Source organism: Wyeomyia smithii, chromosome 2, assembly GCF_029784165.1.
Source record: "Wyeomyia smithii strain HCP4-BCI-WySm-NY-G18 chromosome 2, ASM2978416v1, whole genome shotgun sequence".
In the NCBI taxonomy this organism is placed as follows: Eukaryota; Metazoa; Arthropoda; class Insecta; order Diptera; family Culicidae; genus Wyeomyia; species Wyeomyia smithii.
Genome location: NC_073695.1, coordinates 213,777,376 through 213,792,973, shown reverse-complemented (window position 1 = coordinate 213,792,973; position 15,598 = coordinate 213,777,376). Strand labels below are relative to the sequence as shown.

The window sequence follows — 15,598 nt, the reverse complement described above, 5'->3', positions numbered from 1 at the left end:
ACTCAAAAGCATTAACACACTATAAATAAGGTATTCGCATCACTCAACTATCATAATACATTCTAGTTTGTGAAATATTAAAAGTGTCCATCTTACCCGCAGTGTCCGTCTTTACCTACTTTCCCCTAGTATTCGAGAGACACATAAAAAAGTACCCCGAATGTTGTCGACCTCGTTTGATGTGTAGTGATGTTGGATTATTTATAGCCTATTTGCGGCTAAAGGGAGCGGGATTTTTTATTCAGCTAATATCGAGATCTGGGAATTTCTTACCGGTTCGTAGTGCTGCGTTCTGTATCACTCAATGTGCTGTAATATTGAATGTTCAGCAAAAAAGGAAAGAAGAAGAAAGTAAAATTTTAATTATTACACGTAACGATAGATTTTAGACTGCCATACGAAATTTGATGAGTTTGAAAATGGGATGCAACTGTGATATGGGCGCAGATCAAAGAGAGATTCACATTGTTGATGGTTTCCGACAGTTTATATACATATATCAGTAAGCGATATTTGAGATTACTTTCGATTATTTAAAATTATTAATGTGTAGTATGGAGTATCTGTGTTATTTTAATTCAGAAAAACTGCGTGTTCAACTATTCACAGCTGATACAATAAATGGAATTATTGGGAATATTTCATCGGCAAGTAAAATTTGGGTCTACATTTCTACGGAATCCAAGGCTGTTTAAACACATAATGCATATCATTCGGGTAACTACGGATTAATTGTTTCGTTTGTGCTAATAAATTATTTTCCATCACATTCAAACAATCATTTCTCAGTAACTGTGACACTTCTCGTAATGGCACAAATAACTATTTAGTTGCATTCTACAATCAGTACAACTGGCGATGATAACGCAGACGATTTATATCAGCAGCTACGCTAGATTTCGCAGTTCATAACAGCAAACAGTCTGTACGTCATCCGGTACTTCCGTTCCGTTGTACACACGAGCACATACACCAACCGCGATGAATTGTTCTATTGTATCCCTTAATGAATTGAGTAATTATATCGTACACAAGCAATTCACGTTCCGACGGCTTTCAATCAACACACTCGCAATCAAACACCTACGATATTATCAATAATAATAGATCCGACACCCGTACGGCACCGGCGGCGGCGTGATCCTTTCTGCCACACGTAAGGCAGGTGAGTGAATTTGGCGAAAATTATACGTTCAACTTTTATAAAGAGGAAACGCTTTGTCAGTGCCGGCTGATTGTGGGGTGGGTGGCCGGCGGGGATTGAGTGCGCCGCGCACCGAAGGGGTGATAAACTTGCGCGAATGATAAAGTGTCGCTGTTGGACGGCAGTCACCGTAGATAGTTTATGAAAAAAATATTTTTTTTTTGCACATTGAATACATTTTAAAGGCTAATTATCAATAAACTATACTAGCCATTGTGTTGAAACTCCTTCCGAAGAGGGATTTGACCTAAGTGACGGAATTTTTTTTTCTTATTGCATCCCTCACTGCAAACATCGTGCCAGTTTCAATTATCTGTATCCTGTAGTACAGCAGTTAGACAGCCAACCACAACCGGGGTGGTTTTTCGTTTCGAACGGTCTCACTGGAAAATTGCTAATCCGTCAATCAAAATGCGCTAGACCAGATGGGATTTTTGCTCTAGCAGGCTTAATACAAGGTATGCGGTTGTGGCCGTCTCATGCTTCAAAATATACACTTCTGAGGAGTCAAATGATCTGATAATATGGCCATTAATGATTATTTATTCGGGAAGATCACTTCGGTTATGAAGTTGTTTAATTTTTTTCTAAATGTTTGTCAATCGGCACCCCCTTCTCCGAGACACGATATTGTTATGAAAAGCTTTTATGTCTACTACACCCTCACGTGCGCTAGTACCCTGTGAACGAGACGTGAGTGTACCGAAGCAACTTGCATTACGGTAGCTGAAAAGTCTATTTCTAGTTTATTGACCGTACGTGATCCTAGGGGACATTTTTGATAGAAGTACATTATCGTGTGAAAATCGATTGCTTGTCTGAATCTTTCAATACTGATTAACCTTTGAAGATAACAAAAGAAATTCAAACTGTTATACTGCTCGTATCGAAGGACGATTGATGATTACGATTGTTTTCTAATGCGAGAGAGAATGGGATTGAAGTGTGCTTATTCTCCAGTGATTGATACTGGTATATTTATTGACTGATAAGCACTAAAGGAACAATATCAATTGCAGAACAATAAATTCTTTGTTGAGGAATATCTTTCGAGAGGCTCTGGCAAAACTGATTTCTGTTTGTCAACTTCTGTTTCGACTTAGATCTAGGCGAGATTTTATTTCAAATAAACGATATTGGGATGTAGCGCCATATCGTGTGAAATATAATAATGACTACCAGATACAATCCAAGCAAAGCCTTTGAGCTAAACTCCGCTATTGAAACTTGACCCTCTGTTTATTATACACAGACTTCCCGGCCAACTGACACTAACAGTCTCTCCAGAGCCAGGTTTCGAACATACGATGTCTGGCTGATTAGTCCAGTTGAGAGGTTACCAGATAGAAGAATTCTCCTGGCTGGGAAACTTTGTAATCAAATCAAATTTCTAGTTTTAAAACAAACTACGTTTGCTATAATAAAGTTGTTTCGGATCAACCAGGGTCGGATTTAAGTGCTGGGAGGCCCGGGGCAGATATTTTCGTGAGGCCCTCTTTTCTTAAAAAATGAGAGGTAAGAAAATTTTAAATTTTGAAATGATTTGACGCTTCGCTGGAAGGTCACGAGCAAAAAGAGGCTAGGGGCCCCTTGTGTCGGAAGGCCCGGGGCATTTACCCCCTTCGCCCCCCCCCCTCTTAAATATGGGCCTGGGAACAGCCAAAGTCAAAAGTACTAGTTTTATATGAAATGTAAGAGTTGTATTGTTATCCGGTTCTTTCAGATGTTCCAGTTGTTTTATCTTGTCAGTTCATTTGTATCGTCTTAGGATCTAAAGAAACTTTGTATAATGGCATGGTGTAATTAACAAACTTTGCATTGTTAATTTTTATTTTATAAATTTAACTTTTTTATACAAAATATGGTAAAATTGAAATACTATAATATAGAAAATACGAATGATTGATGAACAAATAAATTCACATAAAATTAGCTATAAAAACACGTGGGTAAGAGCATTTGAAATTATAAATATTCCAAATTTTTTTGTTCAGATGCTCCATTAATTGATCTTCATTTTTATTTTTATAGCAATTATAAACTTATACCGAGAGAATATTAAAAAATACATGTTTCCGAAGATGTGTTGAAAAATGCATAATCCAAAGATTCTTGGATCGAGTTTCTTGATGAGTGAGGCGCCCCCATCTAATTAAAAATGAGAGAGGGCGCATGGTTGATTTCATTGTACAACGCAAGGCGTGCAAGAAAAAAACATCTATATTTTTATTTTGTATTATTCAATGAATAATATTACTTTGTCAGCAAAAATGATTCATTGGCCAAATTTGTGACCAATCTCATTTGTCAAAACCTGGATCTATTTGAAATGGATGTATTTAAATGGCTGGACCTGGATGTATTTTAATGGCTGCTTCACACGAAAGGCTTTGTAACAGGTATTGTTATGAGACTAGCTTCAGATATTGACTTAGTTTTATGTTATAAAGGTTATTGGAGTAGTTCGGTTATTTTTTTTTTGTTTTATTTGATAACTCGAACCTCTACTTTCACTATACTGCAAAGTGGCAATCATATAATAGCTAGAATTGTCTTGTACTCGATATAACTACAATATTGCACGCTAGCTTCTGGGACTAATAGCGGTCCCAATCAAACATATTAGTTAAGAGAATTCGTTATCGATATTGTTTTTGGCACATTTTGTATGTTCTAGGATAAGTACAACGATACACCGTGCCCCAGTGCTGAGTCGAGGAAATTTCTAGCTCGAAAGGATCCTCGACATGATCGGGAATCGAATCCAATATCACAACCGTGTGGGAGAGCTAGCCGATCGACATCGCTAACCACAGGACCACGGGGACCACACTACTCGACATAACATGGAAGAGAAATAAATTCTAATGAAAAGTTTAGTAGCATACTGAAGATCAATTACAGATAATTCTATTTGTCATTACTAAATTGGGGCGCTAACAGACTTCCAAGTACAAATTGCAAACTGTGTCAATAAATTTAATTCCGCTTCTTGTTATAGGGTGTTGTATCGTGATCGGACCAGTACGAAATGATCGGAACAGTTTTTCATATGCGAGATTTATTTCCACTTTTTAACGGAAAGTTATTTCAAATATTTACCAGTACAGTTGCTTCTGATGATGTTCAGAAAGTTTCATAACCTATTCTTGAAAAATAAAAAATATGATACATTTTTGAGTATATTTTTCAGGAAAATGCTTCAATAACATGTTTATTCCATGTAGAAACACTCCTTGTGCAAAATAACTGCTTTAAAGTTGGAAATATTGGTGAAATGCGAAGGCCTGTTTTGTATCATGATCGGAACAGCTTACTTTAGAGACGTTATCGCTTCACTTGGCCTTGCATAACGAAGGAATTCACGTAGGTTCAATTCATGGAAAAGTTCTTGTTAGAAAAACATGATACAATTTCTATGATGAGATAAATTTACTATAAATTATTGTTTCTGATTGTTTCGATAAATATTATTTGTTTATGATTTCATGCAATATCAATGGTAAAAATGTGACGTAAGATCTATGCACCATGAAAATAGTCTAAACTGTACCGATCATGATACATTGTTCTTTAATTATACAAATTGTTATGAATAACGAGAAAAACGTTGGACTTATTGTTCAAACAGCTGAATTGTGCGGAACCAAATCTGTCACTGTAATGCACGCCTATTTTAGAGTTAAACCGTTACGTTTGGAAAATACGTACACCTCTAAACTGCACATCCCACTTTACCACGTTGGTTATTAGGCACGGTTATAATGAAGCTTGGCCCTTCAAATGAGACGCGCCTATGCCACTTCAAATAATTCCAGGAATGGGTTTTTAGCAGAATTTTTTGAGCTGATCCTGGCGGAACAGAAAATGTTTTTTTTGCATAAACCGCATCTACTCAAGAAGCTGAGAAGATCGAAGCAAACTGTGACCAAGAACGGTTGAGAAAAAGTTTAGTGTCTATATTCTCGCGTTTTTCCGATTTTGTTTTGTACATAAGCCGGCAGTTATCGTTATAATTGGAATAGTTGCCTATCTTGACTGTCCGGATACCGGAGCGCCTTGTGCGTGGCTCACAATCCTTTTCCAAGATCCAAGTTCTTGGTAGGACCGACATTTAGATCATGGAGCAGGATCATCGTTCTTGCTGTGCTGCTTCCCCGGTTAAACTCTGCTGTACCGTGCTGGATCAAAACCCGTACAGTATCGAAATCCGTACACCGTGATGTTTTTCTTCAGTTTCAAGCATTAAAAAAGTAAAAATTCATATGATAGTTACATGTACATATCCGTTGAGTTGTTGGCCTTCTGTTAAATTAAACTATGCGCCAGTAGGCCATGAAATAGAAATATTAAAAATAAAAAATCAATAGTGTATCGGTTTCAGTTGTCATTTCGTTGTATCGTTAGAGAATTTACTAAGGAAACGTTCTTCAGATAAAAACGATTTTCAAGTGGGATATAAGTGTTTTACTCTGTGAATCTTTTTAAAATTGATGGAAAAGGTAAGTCTTTGTCATTTTCGAGCTGTATATTTTCTAATAAATAGTGTAAGTTGTATTTATTCAACAAAAACTCTGCCGTACGGATTTTGATTCTTTTTATTTGCTTGAATCGAAATCCGTACAGCGTGTGTATCATGCATATATTGTTGAACTTTCTTCTTGTTTTCAGCATATAATAGAAGAAAACAAGTATAAATATACGGCAAACAATTTTAAACGAGCTGTGACTGAGGTGCGCAAGGGAAAGTCGTACCGGGAAGCTTCGAGAGGTTCCGGCGTTCCGGTTACTACGAAACGCTACGAAAATTGCACCCTTTCAGCTGATATCAAAAATTAGAAAACCGTGTGAAACTTTAGGAGCCAGTTGATTCTCAAAATATACTTATTCGGTAATTTAAAGATAAATTATAAATAAAAGATGTTCATTTTTGTACTTCTTCATCTATACGGAGTTTGATTTATTGTTGTATGGACTTTGATCCAGTCTATATCGCGTGTGTGCGGATTTCGATTCAAAAGTGTACGGGTTTTGATTCAGACAAAAAACTGTGTACGGATTTCGATTCAAAACATGTTCTATTTAAACATGATTTTTTCCAGTTTCGGAGTGATTTTAATCATTTTACTGGAAAATAGTGATAAAATATAAGTAGACCTATAAGTAAACATGTCAGTTTAAAGCAATATGTGATTTCTTGATTTTATATTGACCGTCGAAGATTATCATGTGCTTAGGTGTACGGATTTCGATCCAGCACGGTACGACGTGGGTCTCGGTGCTATCAATAGATAAGTACACAGTTTCTTTTGTTCCCCTATAGAAGTGCTAGTGATTTTCAAACTCTGGAGAACGACGATGGAAGAAATTACACCTGTCCAAATCTAACAACAAGCCGTCCCTCAGTCTAATATTCCTAGTCAATTTGAGAATAGCTCAAACAGTACAGCAAGGTTTGATAGGTATTACCATCCCATTGAATTAGATATGTTAATTAATTAAATAATTAATAATAATTATCATTTTTATCATTACATATTTTGAATATCGGTTGTATTTGATTACTTTAGGGCATATATTTGTGAGTGGTCCGAACGGCCTTCCGGTGGTATATTGGTATAAATCAGAACCACATCTTGTAGCATAGTATTGTTGTTTGTTGGTTGGAATCGGTCTGAAATCGGGAAGTTGAGCAGTCTTGTGCTCTAGTGAATTAAACCACACACACACTCGCGCGTGGTCCCTACAGCATTTCTGATGTCTGCTAGTTTAAACCGGTACCAAATATAAACAAACCAAATGTGCATCTCTAATCAGCCGACTGGACGGAGAATGAACCGGTAATAGTCCAATCAGAGGCGAATGCCAAATTAGGCAAAGCCTCTTTAAAAACAAAAAAAAACCTAAATTAATCCACCTAGCGGTCCGACCCAGCCTTTCTCATTTAAACTTTTATTTGTAAAAATAGATTTACACGAACGCTTCAATCCAATAAATGTATATTCACTCTTTAGGTTTTCAAAATATTGATGTTGTAATCTATACATATAAAAATGTAGTCCGGTCTGTCAGGCTGTTTGATCCATATAGGCTTAAAAACTACCGAACCGATCGACGTGAAAATTTGTATGCAGGGGTTTTTGGTCCCGATAAATGTTCCTATGATAGTTTGAGACCCCTCCCTCTTCTGGAAAGGAGGGGTCCGATACAAATGAAACATACATTTCTGCACAACTCAAGAACAAACCAAGCAAATGAAACCGAATTTGGCATGTGGATGTTTTAAAGGGTAATAAATATGTCCATAATGGTTCGACGCCCCTCCCTCTTATGGAAGCACATGTGTCTGCACAAATTTCTGCACATCTCGCGAACTAATCAACTAAATGGAACCATATTTGGCAGGTGAATGTTTTTAGTGGTAACAAATGATACACAGCTGCTGAAATCGACCACAGACCCCATTTTGGATTCTAGGTTGGCGACTTCCGGTTCCTGGCCAACAGCGGAAAATGATCGAATGACACCCAATATGGGTGTTTCTTCAACCAGAATGACGCTCAGAGGCCAGAAATAATTTTAAATACCATTTTGAAATCCAAGATGGCGACTTCCGGTTAGTGAAAAACAGCCTAAAATAACCAAATACCATCCAATATGAGTATCTGTGGAGCCAGAATGATGCAATGAGCTAACAATTGACCTCAGGCACCATTTTGAATCGCTAAATGGCAACTTATAGGAAACAGTCGAAAATGACCAAATAATACTCAACATGGATATTTCCGTAAGATGCATAGGAACCAAACATTGACCCTTGACACCATTTTGAATTTAAAGACGACCACTGTTAGTTTCTGGAAAACAACCAAAATAACTAAATACCTCCCAATATGGGTATTTCCGGTGTCAGATTGAAACCAGAAAATCTGCTGAAAATGACCGAATACCACCCAATATGAATATATTCAGAATTAAGGCGATGTACAGAAGCCAAAAGTCGAAGATTTTGTCATTTCGATAAAACCATTCATTTCAAACGATTTGTCTTTTGACTTTGGTTATATCCTATGGCCGATTCGTCGTGCATTTGCAGACTTTAAACACATCGCAAGGAATCATTGAATTTGGAACGTTCAAATAGTACAAAACCACATTTAAATTATGTTGAGACCACATATATCAATCACAGCAGGTATAGTTTTAAATAGCCTTTGAATTTCTTTTCTTTCCATAACTTTTGAGCCACATATCAAATTGTTATGAAGTTTGTTATTTGTAAGTTTGAGAGATGACTTGTTCGTATGACACTAGTTATGTTCAAATTAGTCATGTAGTCTTTGAAATAATAGTCTTTCGTTGTTTTATTAACAATTTATTACATAACGATGGCTCAAGTTCAATTATAATCAAATGAAATGGGAACGTATAGGGCAGCCAAACTTTGAAACCACGTATTCAATCATAATTCATCAGTTAACCCTTAACTAGCCCGCTCATCTGATATTAATATTGATCAAATCGGTTGTGTAGTTTCTGAGATAATGAAGTTTCGTGATTTTCACATTTCGGTACTTTACAGACGAAGTTACAGTCCGATTACAGTAAAATTCAATAGGGTGTTACGAGGCAGCTAGACTTATTAGTTGACACTAATTTTGTAGAAATCGGTTCAGCCATCACTGATAAAAGTGAGTGAGTTCAAGTAGTCTTCGGAATATGTTCCTTTTCATAGCTGGATTTCACATTTTTAAACATAACAGGAAAAGTAATAGTCTGATTGAAAAAACAAATCAATAGGGTCTTATGGGGCAACTAGACCTTCCATTTGACACTGATTTTATGAAAATCGGTTCAGCCATCTCTGAGAAACATGAGTGAGATTAAGTAGTTTTCAAAACACGTTTCTTGATATAACTTTTGAACCACATGAAATTCAAAAGTTAAGAGTATTTTAGGTAGCCCGTTCATTTGAAATCAATTTTGTTCAAATCGGTTGTGTAGTTTTCGAGATAATGATGTTTCATGATTTTTACATTTTGAACCATAACCTCTAAACTAAAAATCCGATTACAATTAAATTTAATAGGGTCTTATGGGACAACGAGACCTTTCATTTGCAATTAATTTCATGAATCGGTCCAGCCATCTCTGAGAAAAGTGAGTGAGAATAAAAATCTGCACATACACACACATACACACACACACATACATACAGAAAATGCTCAGCTCATCGAGCTGAGTCGAGTGATATATGCCTTTCGGCCCTTTGGAGCACTTTTATACTTTCGGTTTTGCAAGTGATTGCTATACCTTTCTAGGAGAAAGGCAAAAAATAGTCCAATAGCGACGAGTATAGAGTACATGTATGATCGCATCACTTATCAAGGTGAATCCTGATCCAATTTACCCTTCCCAACTAACAAAACCCTGTGACCTTTGTGGAGATGCAGAGGCTAACACGGTCTCCGAATAGCAAAGGTCACGTCTACATCCTTTCCCTCTTCCCAACTGATTGCAAGGACGTGGCCGGCGTCATTATTGATCCTTCAAAGTATTGAGTCACTAAAACTTGTACAATGAGAATGGTCGGTCACTCCCAGCCCCATTCAGTTGATTCACTGTGCAATTTTACTGATTCGGATCAATCACGGAGTGCAACCATTGATATGTGCTAAGCTAAGCTAAGCTAAGATTTTTTGAGCTGATCCTGCTTTTGAACTCAAGTTGCAAGTGATTGTTCCATGTTTCGTGAATTAACAATACTATTTAGAGTATTTTTGAGTTGATTCCACCTTAAAAATGTTTTCGCAGTTTTCACGACAAATACTGTTTTAGGGACTTCTAGTTACAAAAAAAGGAATAAAATTCATCCATGTCTATTCGCTAATAGCTTATCAAATTCACAAGTCTTTTGGTTAAAAATGATTATTATATTTTTCAATAATGAATGAAGTTTTCCCAGAAAAGAAAATTGTGAGCTCATCTCTCTCTCTGCCTCTAAAACTATGTTACAGATATCTACACATGTAGTGTACTCGGCTACTCAATTGTAAACCAACGCGTGAAGGCGAAGTAAACAAACAAATTTTATTGCGTATGTCCTTGTGCGTAAGGTTGAATGCTCCGTAAAGCCACTTTTCTCGACTACATATCTGTTGTTCAATTTTCAAGCAAAACCGCCGTCGCAATTTTGATAGTACATTACAGTGAACGCCAACACACGGCTGCTGTATTGCCCTAGTAGCCTTCTACCTTGTTAGCATAAACTGCATTACCTGAATAGATTCTGCGGCTTGATGGCCTGCCCGTAGAGTGTCCTTCGCGGCTGCTGTGGTGAGCAGCCGTCACTGGCATTTCCCTTAAGCAGCCCCGAAGCGGTTGCAGATTCTGAGCCGATACTGGCGGAAGTAGAACTACCGCAGAAGCGGCCACACTGGGGCGAATGATTTTTTATCAGCAGCAGCGGCTGCTGGCATGGTAGCGCAATTTCAATGAACTTGACAGTGAGCACATCGAAAAACGTGTTCCGCTGCCGCCTGTATTGGCTTAGTAGGATCGTTGATGTATCCAATCGCATCATGGTGCTGTCGCTGCCGTCGTCGACGCCGCCAGTGGATACAACAATAGAGCATCACCAGCTCGAATAATATGCTCGGGTGCACGGCAAATTGATAAAGTGAGCGGAAGGCGGAATTCGAGTGCAGTAGTGTGACCTTCGAGATTAACGATAAAAAGAAGCAAGACATTCACGAACCGAGTTTGAGTGGTGGCAACGGAGGGTTTGACACTTGCTCATGCACGAGTAGATCCTGATTGACTGATAGTACAGGCGGGAAATAATGCGGTTTGGAACCGCAAAGTTCAGAGTGGTTGTGTTTTAGATTAACACGGGCAAATAACAGGGCGCGCATGGACCGCACGCTGATAACGAAACCGGTGATTCACGTCACTGTGTGGCGATCACCGAACCGTATAGACGCTGATTCATGATCGCGAACTTGATCGGCCTATCACTGGTTCTGCATGATCACGTTTTCGGTGATGTTAAGTATGGTTCGTTATTTTTTTTAAAGATCTGTTAAAGGTACGGCTAATTTGAATAACTTAACCATCACACAAAAAAACGAAAAGTTCGATTTCAGTTTGATCAATGTTATGCAAGCGCTACATCCGTGTCAGCAAAAGTAATTGATCTAAATGATTTGCAAGTGCAAGTGGCAATTTTGTATTCAAACTTACAAGGGTTGTAATTTATCGGTATATCTAGGTATTATGTAACCCTGTTAGCATCAACTAGGTTAATAATGTGAATATTAGCAAGTTGTTTTTCTAGATCACACTGTTTCCTCAGCTCATGTTTCTCTGAATATAAAAATAATTAAATAATTTACTGCAAACCTTATCATCACCGTGCTGAGCAGTATTAACCGTGCCTAGACACGCGTTTTATAATTTGATTATGTATTCAATCAACTGTGCGTTATATTTACGAGCTCACATTCATTATCTACGGCTAAAAAGGCTGCCAATTGTAACTGTGAGTGCCAATTAGTAAAACTGAACCACGCAATGGGAGCACCCATTGTAATAAGTTGTATAATGTTCCACATATGTAAACTATCCAGAACTATGCATACTGACATACACAGAATAGCAAGTATGTCACCTTCAAAAGTGATAAATATAGCAGTTATCTGTTGTTTGCTATCTAATTCTTAATTAGATTGGGCATTGTTAAAGTTCATACCCAAGGTCACTCATGCTTTATAAACTGGAAGCGTAAAAATAGATAAACATAATAAAACTGCAAATCATGCAGTGCAATTGTCCTCGAGAGTCGCCGTTATCAGAAGTCGGCAAAATGGTGGCGTTCATATAGTTTGCTTAACGCATGCTTAAAACAATACTAGTTACCTTTCACCAAGTTTGATAGTCATTTTGCCCACACTGTTTGTGCCAGATAGAAGAGTTTTTTTCACTGTATGAGAGAGCCTACACTGTTTGCAGGAACGCAAAATCCACCGGGAGATTTTCGCCAAAAGCTGCTATTAGTTCATGATTTCAATTAGTTTATCGTGATAAAAGTTTGTGCGAAAAAAAAGCACAACACAGTCTACTTAAAATATTGTCCATATTTTCACTGTCCGGCACAAACTGATCCAATATACACAATTCGTCGAATCGTTCACATTGAACAATTGACCACAAATTACGGCTGATTATACCATTTTTTGAGTTCTATCTGCTTGCCCTACAATTGATCACTGATGACAAGCTTGGGATAATTTTTGCCCATGATGGCGTAAAATCTGATAGAGGGATATTTTTTAGAACAACATGGCCTAACAATTCGGCTTGATGCTTTGTACTCGTGGTTAAGTATTAGTTACTGCAAGCACGAGCTGGGATGCCGGAGGCACGTTTTTGTGCATCTGACAAAACACAGACAAACCGGCAAGAGTGGTATGTCTACTGTGCAAATTGTTTGGCAAAGAAGTAGTTGTTTAGCGAAAAATAAATTGATTGGCAAATGTTGACCGAATTGATACTTGAAATGAGGTGATATATTTTCCAGCCCCGATGAGAAGAGAGTTGCATCTGCTGTAGTTGTAAGCGTAAATTGTTGGCAGGGCAGATGATTCTTATTTGAGTCGATTTTCTAATAGAAATTGAAATCATAATCAAATTATAAGTTCTGTAAATATAAAACTATTGTATATATCGTTGAAAGTACAGTAAGATTCCAACAAAAACAAATAAAAAGTAATACTTTTTCTTTTGTTTCAACTGCTTTTCGAGTAAACGGAAACCCGTTTCATGTAAGAAATTTTGCAACATCAATTCTGTGAAAAATGAAACATTGCTGAGAACTTTATTGCTGTAAAACACCTCACGAAATTATTATCAGTTTCGTGTTCTAGTTATCAATGACTACCTCAGAGCTCTTGCAGCACGAAAACAGCAAAAAAAAAATCATTAATTCAAAGCGTGAGTCTAGTACACGTTCCACTAGATGACTTCCTTTTGCCCTTGGCACTGGTCGTTGGACGTTCCGAATCAGGTATTCACCGGTGATTACAAATCGGAAGTTGCTATCGCTCATGTCCCGTGCCAAACGGTTTACATACAAATGACAATACACTACAATATGTGACAGCATACTTCGCCACTTATCATAACGTACCGGCTGAATGACGTCAGCTTAATCCAGCAGTGCCCCACGATACTACGAACGGTACGACAAAAGTGAATGGAATTAGTTCTACTGTCGGAGCTAAATGAAAATATTCCCAGCCTATCACCACTAGTAAGTAAGGACCCAATTACTAGTAGCCGGATGTTTATGGTAATGTGGGAATTGCTGATATCTGATAAAATTATTTTCTTATTATAGTCTGACAGAAAAACATTTATAAGCTCTGTAATAGGCTTATTACATATCAGTCAAAACTGTCAGTTAGAATTCTCGTAGCCATCCAACTAGCCGTCAACAAATACTTGAATCGCATATTACAAGTGTTATAATACTTTTGTGATGCTGCGCAGTGAGCCGCACGTGTTCAAAGCGTTTTATTGAATTAGTAATTGATGTTTGCTCAGCAGTTTGTAGAACTCAGTATAATCAGATCATTTCTTTCACACAGGCACTCGCTATCATCGCGTTCAGCGCTTGATCTTTCGCGAGAGCGAAACCGTCCAACGGCGATCTTTTACCATTATTATGCTTAGCAAAGTTGAATGAATGCATACTAACTGCTCGACAACGCTTCCTCCTCTTAGCTGTAGATTAAATAGTACGAGATGAATTGCAGCTGCATTGTGGAAGGAGAAGAATGCCGTAGTCATGATCTCAGTTCTGTAGAATCCCTTTAATTAGTGAACCTCCCTAGCAGTATAACAATCTTAATTCACTTAACCGTTATTGTATACTATAGTTATTACAAAAAAAATGAAAGCTTAAGGTAGATTGGAATTGGAAACAGCGATTTAAAATTTTATTCGAACATTGGGTTGTTTTATAGCCCATCACACTTGCCTTAAACTATAGTTTTTTCCCGAATATTTTAATAAATTTGGGTGCATTTCAAATCTAACTTGAGCCGTAGCACTCGTTAGTTTTTACATCTCAAAATAGTTGCTGTTATGTTAATTGCCGTGAGCTGGGGTAGATCACTTTTTTGATTATATCTTAGATAATTTCAGGAATATACTGGAACAGAATTATTTGATATTTTTTAAATAAGTACTGACATGCATTGAGCAAGATCTAGCCACTACTTCAGAAACTTAGTAACAATTCTGCTGTTTATTTAGGTAGGCTCTAAAATTTTTACACCAATCCTTATTCCGGGGGGATTCTCATTATTATTATTTTAAGAACTGGGAGTGAAACTATAATGCTTTAATAAAATTGAGCAACCTAAAACGATGATCAACCTAAAAGATGATGAGTTAAAAAATATGAGAAGCGATTTGAGCTTGTTTATGATTCATACGTAATTTTTATGCAATAAAAATCGTTGAAAATCCATTTTTTTCAATTTATATTTTAACATGAAAAACACTCTTTAAATAGCAGGAAATGTTATTTAAAGAGTGTAAGTAGCAAAGTAGACATATTTAAACACAATCATTGGAGGTTACGACAAATCGCAATCTCTATGCGCGCTATGTATCAAAGCAAAGCAAAGCCATGGTGCTACATTCCAATCCGGAACTTGACCTTCTGTTTATTTATACACAGACTTCGCAGCCGAATGTTTAGTGTACAGGACAATTGCGGGGCTAGCGCTACGATCCTACTGACACTAACAGTCTCTCCCGAGCCGAGACTCGAACCTACGACGACTGGCTTGTTAGGCCATCATCGTAACTCGAGGCCATCTGGGTCTCGGATCTGGCTGTGTATCACAAATTAAAAAAAGGAGTAGTGTGATGAAAATCACTTCGCTGATCAAATCACCCCGGTTTACGGTACCAAATGGAATTGCATATTTATAATTTTTCCTACACAAGTATCATCAGAATAGTATTTCCAAAACGAATAAATATGTGACTTAATGGCTAAATGCCGTTCTGGATCGAAGTCGTTTGGAATGTTGTTTGTATGCATAAACAATGTTAGCCAGTTCACGCCTTTGTTAAAGTAATTACTTCCTGTTTAAATTTCCCATAGAATTACAAGCAAAGTGTTAAACTCACTAAGAATATGCATTGCGCGTTCGCTCTCAAATATTGGAATAAATAGTTATAAATATGTTTTTTTCACGTTATAAAATTAGTTCACTAGTTTTAATACATTTTCAATATTTAAAGAATATTCTTTATTGATTTCACCCATATTTCATAGCATTTTAATAAAGAATTTTAAAGTTATTTTGAAGGCAATTA

General features: G+C 37.1%; 2 protein-coding genes across 9 annotated transcripts in view; one reads left to right on the top strand and one right to left on the bottom strand.

Moving 5' to 3' along the window:
- Positions 1-15,598, top strand: part of LOC129725212 (nuclear inhibitor of protein phosphatase 1) — a 489,093-nt gene that overhangs the window by 252,681 nt on the left and 220,814 nt on the right. The window lies entirely within an intron of this gene.
- Positions 1-15,598, bottom strand: part of LOC129725201 (trehalase) — a 59,350-nt gene that overhangs the window by 21,391 nt on the left and 22,361 nt on the right. The window contains exon 2 of one of the 8 annotated variants that reach the window (XM_055680741.1): positions 274-309. In XM_055680741.1, the coding sequence (XP_055536716.1) occupies positions 274-309 (36 nt within the window). Of the gene's footprint in view, positions 1-273; positions 310-1,030; positions 1,191-12,121; positions 12,476-15,598 lie in introns of those variants that run through there. The other 7 variants (XM_055680742.1, XM_055680734.1, XM_055680737.1 and 4 more) reach the window with 7 other exon arrangements.